The following is a 14,723-nucleotide window of genomic DNA, read 5'->3' as shown; positions in this document are numbered from 1 at the left end:
ATGAATTCTAGGATGAGCTTATCAGGTTTCATTCAAAATCCTCCTGGGAAACTGATTAGGACAGAAATTAGTTTATATTAGTTTAGGGAGAATTAATCTCCTTCCGATACTGAGTGTGCCTGTCTTCCCATCTATTCAAATTTCCTTTAAATACTTTAGAGTCTTCATCTCAAAGAATGTCCCCATTTTTTGTTAGGGTATACTCCTGGGTAATTCATGTCTTTGCTACTTTTGAAAATGGAATCTTTCTGTTTTCATTTACATTTTCTAACTGTGCGGGAGAATCAGGAAACATACTGATTTTTCTTGCTTTGTATCCCACCATCTTATTGAACTCTTATTAACTGAACTCTAATATTTTGCCAGCTGATTCTCTTGGCTATAATACACTCTACAGAAGTTATTTTGAAGATACAAGCCAATTTTAGCTCTAAGAGAAACCAAGGAAAATGATTTCTATCCACATTCAAAATGTAGTTTTAAGGGAAAGACAGAAAAAAATCTGATGAAATCCAAAACAGGGCATGTATCTCAGAGAGGGATCCAGATCGTGGACAGCTACCTCTTCCCACCTGGAGATTCCTCTTGTCCTTTTCTCTGCCAACATTTTTGACATGACATGACAGAAAATGATCATCTGTGGTACTGACTTCTGTTGTTCTATCCTAGAGCTGAGATACCATCTGGTCAATCACAAAATAAATGGGGAAAAAAAGGGGGGGGCAGTATATTAACTTACCTCTACACAAAACTTAAAATGAATGCCTTGGGAATCATAAAATGAAATAATTCGATTAGAGAGTGTCACAGTAATGAGAGACCAGTGGACTTCCAGGTGAATAGGAATCAACAGAAGACTCTTTTTAAACAAATCCACCTGATCAAGAAAAGAAAAAGAAATGTAGCCATCACCACAGGCTTTCCAAACCAACAACAAACAGCAGCTTCCATTTACTGACCTTTGACCTGTCAAAGGTCATAAAACTAGGAAGTGGTGAAGCCAGAATCTGAACCCAGATCTTAGTCTAAAGCCCATGTTTGTAACTAGTAAGCTAAAACACACAACAAGAAAACTGAAGATAACAGAAAGCACTGTTTTCCATTTAACCTGCTAAACCTGTGTTTATTAACTACCTAAAATGACTTAGCCCCTTATTTTTAAGCCTAACTTATTTTCTTATATACATATTTGACCTAGAATCAATTCTTATTTAGGAAGGAATTGTGGTATTAGAAAACAACATAGCCTTGCAATATGATCACAGGCTCTGAAGTTAAGTCTGGTCAAGTTCAAATTGTAGCTCTGCCACTTATTGGCCAGATGACTTTGGCAATTTTCATAGCTTCTCTGTGCCTTGATTTCCTCAATTATAAACTACAGATAACAATAGTACCCACCTTATGAAGTTGTTGAGAGTGACAATAAATGTAAAATGCACAAAAGTGTGCTTAGCAAATTATATGTAGCCAATAAATCTTAGCTGTTATTATCACTACCTCAAATCTCTCAGATGTCGAAATTGAGAAAAAGAGCCTTGATAATTCTTCATGTCCTTTACATCCTCACTCACCCTTCATATCGTAATACATATCGTTTAAAAATCTAGAAACATTCACTGTACCACTCAAAATCCCAGTTGTGGACTGGATGATAAAGTAGTAGGTACTCAATAAACATTTGTAAAAGAGTGAATGGATTTTTCTCAGGCGTTTTTTGTATTTTAGTGATTCCCTGGGTTAAAACGATTACAGGGCTATTTTCTTCTTTAATTACTTATTTTATTTTTGGCTGCGTTGGGTCTTCGTTGCGGTGCACATGCTTCTCATTGCCATGGCTTTTCTTGTTGCGGAGCACAGGCTCTAGGCACAAGGGCTTCAGTAGTTGTAGCATGAGGGCTCAGTAGTTGTGGCTCACAGGCTCTAGAGCACAGGCTCAGTAGTTGTGGCGCATGGGCTTAGTTGCTCTGTGGCATGTGGGACCTTCCTGGATCACGGATCGAACCCGTGTCCCCTGCACTGGCAGGTGGGTTCTCAACCACTGCGCCACCAGGGAAGTCCCTACAGGGCTACTTTAAACTAGATTCTTAGAAACTATTTCCCAAGCGTTCTTTGCTTTCTGATATTCAGATAATGTCCTGTTCTAGAAGAATCTTCTACCAGTCTACATGACCTTGTAACAAACCATTTCTGCTTTTCAGTTTATGTATCCATAAACCTGAGAGGTGAGGTGGACAGGAAATACTAAATAGGACATACAATTGGTCCTTTCCAGCTCAAAAATTCTGAGTATCTAAAACAAGAAATCATATTTAAAATACAGCATTAAATGAGACCAAATTTACATTTTTCTCAAAAAGAAACTTTTTTCTTAATTATAAATCAATTTTAAAATAAAAATTGCAAAATACAGATAAAGGATATACTTCAGTTTGTCTTTCCAGATCTTTTTCTTCTTTTTAATATATTAATGTTCACACACGCGCACACACAACCTTATTACATATATGTAATTAAGAATGATGTGTGTGGAGTGACTAAGATAGAAAAATAGAGGATGTGATGATGAAGAGTCTGGTTGTTAACAGGCTTTCTTGGATTGAGAGATAATGTCTAAACAAGGCTGAGTTTGGAGCACATTTCTTCAACATGTGTAGGTTAAAGGTTTCACTTGTCAGGTGGAGTGTGTATTGAGACTATGTATTGAGACTTGTGTATGAACAAGAAGGTAGGCACAAAGCCCTCTAGTTATCAGAGGATTTAGCTTCAGGAGAAATGGGGGGTTATCTACTCTAGATGGCAAAGAGCTGGGAGAGGCTCATGGGCTTGGCATGCTAATAAGGTAGAATTAGAAGATGAACTTTCAAAATGCATTGTTTACAAAAATCTTTCTCACTGAACTATGCCCTCTCTGTAGGTATTAAAAAAGTTGGTTTCTCATTTGCATAATAAAGTGGAGAGCTAGTAGTGGGAACTTATCTAATTCAAAGTTAGTACTTAAATTTCTAAGAAAAAAATATCTGAAACAGTAACAAGTTGTATATTGCCAAAAACTACAGGAAAAAATGAAATATAATGCTTTGGAGATGAAAAGAGCTTCAAATATATAAAGTACTTTAAAATTGTAGAAAATATAGTTCAAAATGATGAAATAAGAAATGCTAAAATAAGAATATGCTACAGCAGGAGGGACAAAAAAAAAAAAAAAAAGAATGATGTGTGTGGTCAGTTGTATCACTGATCTCAATTACTTGGTGTCCTCCCTGTAAGAGGATTATACAGAACTACCTATTACCATGTGGCTTCACTGCCCCTTCCAGGGGGAAAAATGTAGTCATATGATTCACTGTAAAGAGAAATGAATTTATCTCATGACCAAGCTGAAACTTCAAGAGCCATCATGTGGCCCTGAGACTGACATGTCTGAAGATTAGGTGCTGCTCCTTCAGTTTGGGTCCCATTAAAGGAATAAAGATGAGAAAAGACAGGATCATCTCCTTAGATATAGGGAAAAGCATCTGATAAAACTCAACATCCATCTATGATTAAAAGCTCTCAGCAAACTAAGAATAGGAGGGAATTTCCTTAACCTGGTAAAGAGCGTCTACAAAAAACCTACAACTGACATCATAAACAGTAGTGAAAAACTGAATGCTTTCCTCCTAAGATTAGGAACAAGGCAAAGGTGTCCTCTCTCATTACTTTTATTCAACAACGTACTAGAAGTCCTAGCCAGTGCAATAAAGCAGAAAAAGATGGCATACAATTTGGAAAGGAAGAAATAAAACAGTCATTACTTACAGACATGACTTTCTATGAAATTCTCACAGAATCTACAAAAAAGCTCCTAAAACCAGTGAGTCTGACAAGTCACAGGATATAAGGTCAATTTACAGAAATCAACTGTATTTCTATATACTAACTGCAAACAATTGGAAGATAACGTTTTAAAAATTGTTTTTAGCAGTTTCATCAATATGAAACACTTAGGGATACATTAAAAAAAATAAGAGCTCACATGCCACAATTAAGGAGCCCAGCGGCTGCAACTAAGGAGCCTGCAAGTTGCAACTAAGGAGCACAAGTGCTGCAACTAAAGGAGCTGGTGAGCCACAACTAAGGATCCCGCCTGCTGCAACTAAGACTCAGCGCAACCACGTAAATAAATAAATAAATACATGCAAGACCTGTACACTAAGATTTATAAAATATTGCTGAGAAAAATTAAAGACCCAAATAAATGGAAAATATACCATGTCATGGGCTAGAAGACTTAATACCGTTAAGATGTCCATTCTACCCAAATGAACATACAGATTAAACACAATCCCAATCATAATCCAGCAAGTTTTTTAAAAGTAGAGATTGACAAAATGATTCTAAAATTTATATGAAAAAACCTAGAATTGCCAAAGCAATCTGGAAAAAGGCTAAAGCTGGACCCTTACACTGATTTTAAGACAAACTGTAAAGATAAAGTGATCAAGACAGTGTGGTATTAGCATAAAAGCAAAGAGATTGATGCAAGAAAACATAAAGTCCAGAAACAGACCCATACATATGTTGTCCACTGACTTTCTACAAAGATGCCAAAGCAATTAAAGTGGGAAAGAGAAGCCTTTTCAGGAAATGCCAATGGAGGGGGAAAAAAAAAAAAAGAACCTTGATCCCTACTTTGTATCTTACACAAAAACTGAGATGTACCAGAGATGTAAATGTAAAACCTAAAACTATAAAGCTGTTAGAAGAAAACATATGAGGCAAGTATTTTTTAGACTGGATACAGAAAGCAAAACTATAAAAGAAAAAAGTATGGTAAATTAGATTGCATCAAAATAAAAACCTCCATTCATCAAAACACATATTTAGGGACTTCCCTGGCGGTCCCGTGGTTAAGACTCCACACTCCCAATGCAAGGGGCACTGGTTCAATCCCTGGTCAGGGAACTAAGATCCCAAATGCCTCACGGTGTGGCCAAAAAAAAAAAAAAAAACACACTTGTTTAAGAAATAAGTATAAAAGCCACAGACTGAGAGAAAGCAGTAAAAAAGTATAGATCTGACAAAGGACTTACAACCAGAACTCAATAATAAGCACTTTACTACAAAACTTTTCATTTTTTTAAAAAATTAATTTATTTATCTATTTTTGGCTGTGTTGGGTCTTCATTGCTGCACGCGGGCTTTCTGTAGTTGCGGCGAGCAGGGGCTACTCTTCATTGCAGTGTGCGGGCTTCTCACTGCAGTGGCTTCTCTTGTTGAGTAGCACGGGTTCTAGGCACGCAAGCTTCAGTAACTGCAGCATGTGGGCTCAGTAGTTGTGGCTTGCGGGCTCTAGAGCGCAAGCTCCGTAGTTGTGGCACACGGGCATAGCTGCCCCGCAGCATGTGGGATCTTCCTGGACCAGGGATCGAACCTGTGTCCCCTGCATTGGCAGGTGGATTCTTAATCACTGCGCCACCAGGGAAGTCCCAAAACTTTTCATTCTTATCATTCACCCATTTTTCTATTGAGTTGGTGAGGTCTTTTTCTTATTGATGTGTAGAAGCACTTTATATATTTAAAAAATTAGTTCTGTGATTTGAATTGCAAATATTTTTTCCCAGTTTACTGTTTGTCCTTTTAGGTAATTAATTCTTTTTTTTTTTTTTAATGTCATCTGAGCTTTAAGTTGTACACAGAATGGACTTTGCTACTCTGAGATTATTTTTTTAAAGTTCTGCTATGGATTTCCTTTGTACTTCCACTGTTTCACTGTCTTGTTGCATTCAAATCCTTGGTCGTTCTGTAATTTATATTAATGTAGTCTAATTTAGTGAGTACTTAATTCTTCTTTCATTTGTTCTTTAATAATAATGCATTTATGGTCATTATTTTTTCCTCAAAACAGCTTTCATTATGTTCCATAGTGGTTGGTAAGATGTGTTCCCCTTTCTATCCTTTTCTAGACAGTTTGTATATAATTTCATTTTTTATTTTCTTTTAGACCCAGGGGTCATATCAAGGGTTTATATCTAGTGCAATTTTTTAATTAAGTTTTTTTAGTCATCTTTTAATATTTATTTTTAATTTAACTGAACTGTGGTTAAGGAATAGTGTAATAATTTTCTTTGTGGCCAAGTACATGGTCAATTTTTTACAAATGTTCCTTAGATACAGGAATAAATGTATATTCTCTTTTTGAGGGGTATAAAGATCTAGTATATATCTATTAAACCAAAAGCACTGGTTGTATTATTTTTTATTTATGATCTTATTTTTTATCTACTAGATTTGTCCAACTATGAAAGAGGTCTCCCATTATCACTATTTACCAAGGTCTCCTAGCTTTTGTAATCATTGTTATATCTCCTATGTATTGAAGTTTTATCATACAGTGTAGTGTACTTTTCACCTTAAATTCTACCACATCTGCTGTTAATACTGCTATTCCTCCTTTTTGCTTGCCACTCCTTTCTTCTGGTTTGCATTTGCCTAGTACCTCTTTACCTGTCACTTTACTTTCAAGCTTTTTCATATTATTTTATGTTTACTTCTTATACACAGCATATAGCTGGATTTTCTGATTTAACCCAGTCTGAGAGGGTCCAGAGGATGGAACAATTTAATTTATTCTATTTAATGAAATGACTCACATATTTATACTTGACTTTATTCCTTCATTCTCATGTTGTTTATTATTCAGGAATTCTCCCATGGGTATATATTTTTCCATGCTATTTACAAGGCATACCTTGTTTTACTGTACTTTGCAGATACTGCATTTTTTATAAATTGAAGGTTTATGGCAACCCTGCATAGATAGTCTATTGGCACCACTTTTCCAACAACATTTGTTTACTTCATGTCTCTGTGTCACATTTTGGTAATTCTTGCAATATTTCAAATTTTTTTTTATTATTTTATTTGTTATGGTTATCTGTGATCAATGATCTTTGACATTACTGCTACAACTCACTGAAGGCTAAGGGGATGGTTAGCATTTTTTTAGCAAAAAAGTATTTTTAATTAAGGTATGCACATTATTTTTTTAGACATAATGCTATTGCAAACATAAGGGACTACAATATAGTGTAAACATAACTTTTATACGCACTGGGAAACCAAAAAATCCAGTGACTCACTTTATTGCAGTACTCACTTTATTGTGGTGGTCTGGAACCAAACCTACAATATCTCCAAGGTATACCTGTCTAACCTTTCTCTAATCCATACTACATATGATCATCTTTCCTCAGCTATGTAACTTTTCCTGGTTAAGTGGCATCCTATTATATGTATGTACAGTTTTAATTTGACCAATCCCCTACTAATTAGTTGTCCTCAATTTTTCTAATATAAACACCACCACAGCCCATCCAGTGGCACAAGCCACATACTCAGAAGTCATCTTTCACACTTCTTTCTCCTTCATTCCCATAACCTACTCATCACCAAGTTCTGTTATTTTACTCCCTAGGTCACACTCATATTTGTGTACATCTTCCATCTCTACCATTCTAATCTAAAGTATCATCAATCTGCAGTGGCCTCCTGTTCTACCCACATCAACTCTGCTCCCACACTTGTCCATCTTCTTCAGTGCCACTAGAGCAGACTACAAAAATTGGATGTCGTCACCTACAACCCTTCAATAGATTCTTACGCATTTAGGATAAAATTCAAAACACAGACCTCCAGACCCTGATCTCTGCATCAGATCACTTTATGTCACTCTCTTCTTTGCTCTGCATTCCAGCTACACTAGTCTTCTCCCATGCTTCTACCATCACAATATAAAAATGATGACCACTTAATGTGTTTATCATGTGCTTAGTGGTTTACATGCATTATCTCATTTAATCCTCACAAGATAAATAAAACTGATATTCCTATTTTATAGATGATGAAACTAAAGATTAAAGGAATTAAGTAATTCACCCAAGGTCTTACAACCAGTTAAGTGGCTGAACCAGGATCTGAACCCCAAAAATCTTATATGTTCCGGTATAATGTTGTAAGTCATAATTCTAGTTACTACTTTAAAATGTATATCTCAGAAATAACTAAATTTCCTTGTCAATTGCATTATTATGAACTTTCATCAAATCTTTAACCGTGGTCATTTTTAACTCTTCTGTCATTTACAGACAGTTCTGGATGTACTCTGATGCTTTTGCAAATACGCTCCTATAAAAGGGTTTCTTTCATCTTCAAGGAATTCATGGAAAAGACTCTGACAACTACAGGTTTCTGGTCACTGACTATACTGCTGAACTGAATGAATGAGCATTTTCAGAGCTCTAATGGAAAACTGATGAACTCATAAAACTGCTAACAAAAGATCAAGATAAAAAAAATTAATTACATGGGACTGAGTGAACTGATGAGGATGATTATAATTTTTGTGACTTTGTTTGAATAAAAAAAAAAGTCCCAAAGGACTCAGGGGCAAAAAATACACAAATCAATTTTCACTGCAAAGTAAAGGAGCTGTTACAGTGGAGGATTACTGGACTGAATGTCAATATTATGACATAGTATGAGTGTGTTTCGTGTTTGGTAATTGCAATCATTGTTGCTTTTGTTGTGGTCATCCAATTTACAATGCTTGGTGTCAGTCTATTTATCTCTTGTAAAAATAAAATACAGTGTGTGTGTGTGGCGGGGGGGAAGGATCTGAACCCAGGTCTGAATCCTGAGTTCATTATATCTATTTCCCCAGATGTGCACTCTTCAACCACATATAGTTTATCTTGTCACTACTGATGATGCCTTGAACATATTACCTATATAGCAATGTTCAATCAGGTGTTTGTACTTTGCAAAAAATTATTTCCACCCACAACTACGTAAGACAAGACTTACTCCTAATTACTCTAGCCCATCCAGTATAAAAAGTGAAAAGTTACAGTATCTCTAGACTTATGACTGTGAATTTTGAACTTGTTGGTAATTTCAAAATATCAAAAATAGTATATAAATAGGCTTTTAAAATAACGTTTCTGACAGTCAATGAATACTGAGAGAAATTAAGGTTGGAAAGTACCTTAGGGATTGCTCTAATTTATCATTTTGTTTTATAAATAAGCAATCTGAAGCCCAAATTAAGTGTCTTATCTAAGTTGTACAGCAAGCTAATAGCAATGTCAGAACCATGAACTTCCAATCCAGTGCTTTCTGTTATAGCAGATTCCAATGAACTGGATAGACTCAAGAATTTTACTAGTGTCTTGTCTTTCAAGCAAAAAGATTCCTTTGCGATGACCTAGGGGGTGGGATACGGAGGGTAGGAGGGAGGCTCAAGAGGGAGGGGATATGGGGATATATGTATGCATATGGCTGATTCACTTTGTTGTACAACAGAAACTAACACAGTATTGTGAAGCAATTATACTCCAATAAAGATCTATAAAAATAAATAAAATTAAAAACTAAACATAATCAAATGATGATGATAAAAAATAAAAAGGATTCAAAAGAAACAATAAAAAACTTACATTAAAAAGCCTGTTTCTAATTAACATCATAATTGGCAATAAAGTTATCCCTCCACTCAAAGTGGCTTATCATCTGCATTTCAAATTTAGAATAAAAAAGAAATTAAAAAAAAAGAAATAAAGAGAATACCTTTTTAGTCCATCTTTTTACTCCATTATATCCTTTGGTTACCAGCTGTCTATGAAAAAAGCTGTTGAAGAAGTGAACCTAGAAAGACATCAAATACAAGCACTCAGATTATATTAAGCTGTGCCAAGACTTAACTTCACAAGAAAATGGAAATTTTAAAATCCCTGAATGTAAGATGGACCAAAAAATGAGGAAAAGTTTCTTCTTAAAAATAATGACCAAAACATACATTAACCAGTTCAAAGAAGACTGTTTCAAATTTTCATTAGGATGACCTCACAGATGTGGTTGGTCTATAGTCAGAACTGGAATGGGGCAGTAAATAAATTACCTGAATCCAATCAAGAAAAGAAGCAACCTGATAAATCTCGTCAAATCAGGTGATAAAGTTGAAACAGGCTATGAAAGAATCAGGTAACAATTACTTTGAACTCAAGGGATGTGGAGTACAAAACTAACACTATCTGAAGGATGTGGACTTGGAGACTCCTATAGTCATAACAACTATAAAAAGGCTTTAGCATGATCATTTCTAGCACTGAAAAAATTACCCTAGTCGTATGTAGCATCATGTCCTGCATCCTTGGCTTTTTCAAAATTCTGGCTTATAAACGAGTATCAGCTCACCTGAGACGGTAAACGTACTACGGTCTTAAAGTGTTCACTCTAACTTTGACTCACTTGAGATGATAAAACTGTTCCCTTAGTGCTGAGGTTCTCAGGGTGTGGTCATCAGACCAGCAGTATCAGCATCACCTGGGAACTTGTTAAAAGGGAAATTCTCCGGCCCCACTCCAGTCCTACTAAAACAGAAACTATGAGGGCAGGGCTCAGCAATCTGGTTTCTGAGGATTCTGATGCACATTGGTTTTGAGAATCACACAGTTTAAGATATTAATAAAAAAGGCTTGTAGTAGCTATCTCTAGACAGTAATCCTCAAACTTTGAGTCCTTCAGAATCTGCAGGGCTTGTTAAAACACACACTGCTGAGCTCCACCTCCAGTTTCTGATTTAGTAGGTGTCGGTTGGATCCAAAACTCTGCATTCCTAGTAAATTCCCAGGTGATGCTGATGCTGCTGGTTTGGGGACTGTACTTTGAGAACGACGGCCTTGGTTAAGTGTCCTTTTCATCCAATGAAGGTTTAGAATTAAATGTAGTGGTAATGAAGGGAAATTATACTCTTGAAATTAATACTTGTATGTTAAAAATCATCTGGTGTTTAAATCTAAACATACAGGTGTATGTTTAGATTTCTGATGATTAAGAGAATTTGACAAAATAGAGAATCTGACAGATTAGCTTCATGATACCAATTTAAAATGTATAACAGATTTTTGATTTTAAGTGGAAAGTTATGACATTTTGTCTTTATTAATAAAGTGTTGGAATCTGAGATTCATTATATTTACCTGTTTAAATTATTAGATTTATAAAAGTTTATAAAGTACTTGGAAAGGTTTTGCTTGAAATTGAAGCCTCCCCATCAGGCAATGTGAGTACTCAGAAAGAAAATTTAATATATTAAATTTTAAAAAATAGTAACTAAGCTCTTGAGGGAATTTTAGAGTTTAAGGGGGGTTAGTTTGTATTTAAACTGAGTATCAAAGATTAATCCAAGAAAAAGTGAAGATGAATACTACTTTACTACATTTTTAAAGGGAGTAATACATTAAGTTAAAGTTTTTTAAAGTTAAATTTAAAAATTCAAAGCAAATAGTCCTTTTTGTGCATCTACCCACTAAATAAAAAAAAAGCCTCTTCAAGATATCAAAAAACACACCCATTCTGAAATAAATAAGCAGGAAAATACTGGCATCATGACTTTCTTATGCTGAAATGATTTTATAGACCTTATGCGCAATCCTAGCACATATCAAGACAAAAATCTCCTTTTAAAAATCTAAGAAATATCCAATAATTACATAAAGTTAAAAAAAAAAAAGCTTCTTCCTTTAATACACAAGGATTCTTTCTCCTAAAGAGAAAGTTTTCACTTACTTTGTCTGGGACTGCATCCATTATCAGCTCACCGTACATATTAATGACCTATAAAAAGTCAACATAAAACCAGCTTACTAATAACCCTATGCAATTCAGAACATCCACTCAGAATGAATAACATATTGCTACTGCTAACAGTAATCAAACCTTTCCAATACTGTACTGGGTTAGTGAATGAGTCACTTCAGTAAGGAATAAAGAATCCTTGATTCCAAAAGATAATTGTGAGGCCAACCTAGAGGTTATTAATTACATTTTATTGTCCAACATCCTCTGCAACTTCCATGCTGAGAATATACAATACACTAACCTGGTCATTCAGCCAATTCTGACCATCCAGGGTTGCCAGATCATCCATATCCAGCATGTGCTTATTGTAGAAGATGCGGAAGTTGCATTTTTGATGTCTGGCCCGATAGTTTGTTATCTCCCTATTGATAAAAGGTTTTCTGAAACAGAAATATTTTGAAAGTAAAAAAAAAAAAACCACGAAACAAAAGTTCAACTCAGTTTACTGCTAAGTATCCTTTTTTTTTAAATCAAGAGAAAAGTCATATAAGCCAATAATTTTCTTTTCAATGGCTTAACTTAAGCATCATTGACAAACCTATTAGAAAAGTCTTCATTAAAGACATCTTTTAATCTTCCAAGGACATCTTTTTCACTGAGTGGGACCAAACTGCCATACTTCTTCATAACCTCATCTAGGAATCCTTAAATAAAGGAAGAAAGAAAATTTAAGATGGAAAAGCCATTTTCAGCAAAGTCACCATCCCATTACTTAACTTATACACAACACTTAACATACATTTAACCTACATTACTAAATGCATTATAAAAAGAAATCTTTTAAAAGTTATACTTTGTAAAAAAAACTTAAATGGATCAGGCCCTCACCATTCCAATCTAGAGAGAAATGCTCTAAGGCATCATTTCACATTGGATTTTTAAGCTACTGATGCATTGTTAGAAAATGGATAGCTGAAACTAAAGACTGACATTTTTCAGTATCTTAACCTTGGAGAAGAATCCTATCTCCCAAAGGTAAAACCTAAAGGGTTTAATCACCTAGTTAAATGTGTCTATCACATTTAGTAACTGAAGAAATTATCTTTTTTAAAATCACAATTAGAATTGTTGAGATCACTGTCATTGTATTTATTATTTGATAAAGGTGTGAAATTTCACATCTCATAACAAGGGACATATACTAAGGCATTTTAAATATACAATTTGATAGTTATTTTAATACTCATGATACTGCATAACCCTATGAGGTGAGTTAAACCCTATGAAGTGAGCTTAACCCTATGAAGTGAGCTTAACTGGGTAACAGCTGGTGAGGCATGTTTTAAAAGAGGAAACAGAATTAAAGAATGACTTCTTGACCAGGATACAGGCTAGTCTTTACATCAACTTAAGTAATAGGTATATGCATTTTAATGGTTTCCAAGAGGATCCACTGAAGAAATATACCTAAAAATACGCTAGGAAATAAAACCAGGCCATTATTTCTAAGTAACTACAAAGAAGCTGAGGGAAGGCTTAGAGGCTCACAGAAGTGGAGATATGACTTAGGCTATCCACTGAGTGGGGAGTGGGGAGAACAACAGTCTGGCTAACCATCGGTCTGACAGTTAAGTCCACCGAGTTAAGATGGAAAAAATGAGGACTGTTAGCCACTTATTTTACCCAGCCCCCTTTCTAACTTCAAGAATGGCCTCTGCTAAGTATCTATATAAAATGGACAGAAATGATCACAACACAGTAGCTGTCCTGGAAATGGAGTGTTTTGTATGGGGGAGGAGCAGACAAATGTGTGAAAAACCTATTTTCCTCCTGTTAGTCTCCCACCAGAGTAGCTCCCAACTTGAAAGGCTTAAGAGTATAGTAAGCAGGAAAGAGTTGCTTGCTTATGTCTGCTCCTGGTCTAGGCTTTAGGCATACAGAAGACAAAGGGAGTCTCATGTTCCAGTTTAGTCAGAGTAGGAGATGATGACTTGGGGCTTCTACACTAGGAATCCATTCGGCCTATGTTTGGCGATAGTGTTTAGTATATCATATCTTACAGTTGTCTAAGCATAGTCTTGTGTCTACATGGGAGAATGGACCCAAACAGAAGATAAGGATTCCCAACATTTGAGAAACTGAATTTAAGGAACAAATTTTATACAAAAATATTGCCCCTAATAACAAAAAATTAAACTTTAGGCCCAGCAACCTTAATTGAGACTCTTCAAATAAGAAAGCAATCTCTTCTACCAATCGAATATGGACCCAATTCCAAACTTGTAACAAGAGGTGTCCTTGTTATGTTAACAATGTTATTTCTGAACGGCAGTGTTTGGGGGATTTTAAGTTATGTTTAAGTTGTTATGTTTTTTTCCTCTTATCCGTATTTTTGTTTTCACTTTCAGATGATAAACATGGATTGGTAATGCAGTAGAAAAGCCCAACCTGGATCTTCAAGGACAACCCTAATGACAATGTCTCACTGATGCACACCATTATCTCACTAGGACCAGAAGTAAACAACAGTTAAAACGTGCTCATACTGAAGCTGGCATGCCTAGAGCCCGTGCTCCACAACAAGAGAAGCCACTGCAATGAGAAGACTGTGCACTGCAACAGAGTAGCCCCTGCTCTCCTCAACTAGAGAAAGCCCGTGCACAGCAACGAAGACCCAATGCAGCCAAAAATAAATACATAATTTAAAAAAAAAAGCACTCATAAGCCAAGCACCAGCATACCTCGTTTCATCCTTATAACTATCCTATGTGTTAGACAGTATCCCTACTTTAAAAATGGAGACAGGCGGCTTAAGGAGGTTAAATAACTTCCCCAAGGACCCTTAACTAGCATATGGCAGAAATCAGGTTCTGACTGTAGGTTATGTGACAACAGAAACTGAGCCGTTAACATCTATGCTGTGCCACCTCCAATGCAGGAAATATCTATTATCTCTTCTCTACAAAACAACTTAGTTCTTCATTTTACCTTTCCCTTCTAATACCCATGGGCCAAGAGTAACCCAAAAAACAGACTTCTGAAAATGAGAGTTACAGAATTCCCTGGAGGTCCAATAGTTAGGATTCCACGCTTCCACTGCAGGG

The 14,723-nt window shown here is 35.6% G+C and overlaps 1 protein-coding gene across 2 annotated transcripts in view; it reads right to left on the bottom strand.

Moving 5' to 3' along the window:
- The window catches only part of SENP5 (SUMO specific peptidase 5), a 37,859-nt gene that overhangs the window by 4,813 nt on the left and 18,323 nt on the right, over nt 1-14,723 (bottom strand). For both annotated transcript variants that reach the window (XM_029214343.1, XM_029214344.1), the window contains exons 3-7: nt 12,218-12,323; nt 11,921-12,059; nt 11,608-11,655; nt 9,607-9,684; nt 740-877 (exon numbers count right to left, since the gene is read on the bottom strand). In XM_029214343.1, coding sequence (XP_029070176.1) covers nt 740-877; nt 9,607-9,684; nt 11,608-11,655; nt 11,921-12,059; nt 12,218-12,323 — 509 coding nt within the window. The remainder of the gene's footprint in view (nt 1-739; nt 878-9,606; nt 9,685-11,607; nt 11,656-11,920; nt 12,060-12,217; nt 12,324-14,723) is intronic.

This window comes from Monodon monoceros, unplaced genomic scaffold (genome assembly GCF_005190385.1).
Source record: "Monodon monoceros isolate NGI ecotype Baffin Bay Population unplaced genomic scaffold, NGI_Narwhal_1 Super_Scaffold_11, whole genome shotgun sequence".
Taxonomy (NCBI): Eukaryota; Metazoa; Chordata; class Mammalia; order Artiodactyla; family Monodontidae; genus Monodon; species Monodon monoceros.
This window is presented reverse-complemented; position numbering and strand designations above follow the sequence as displayed.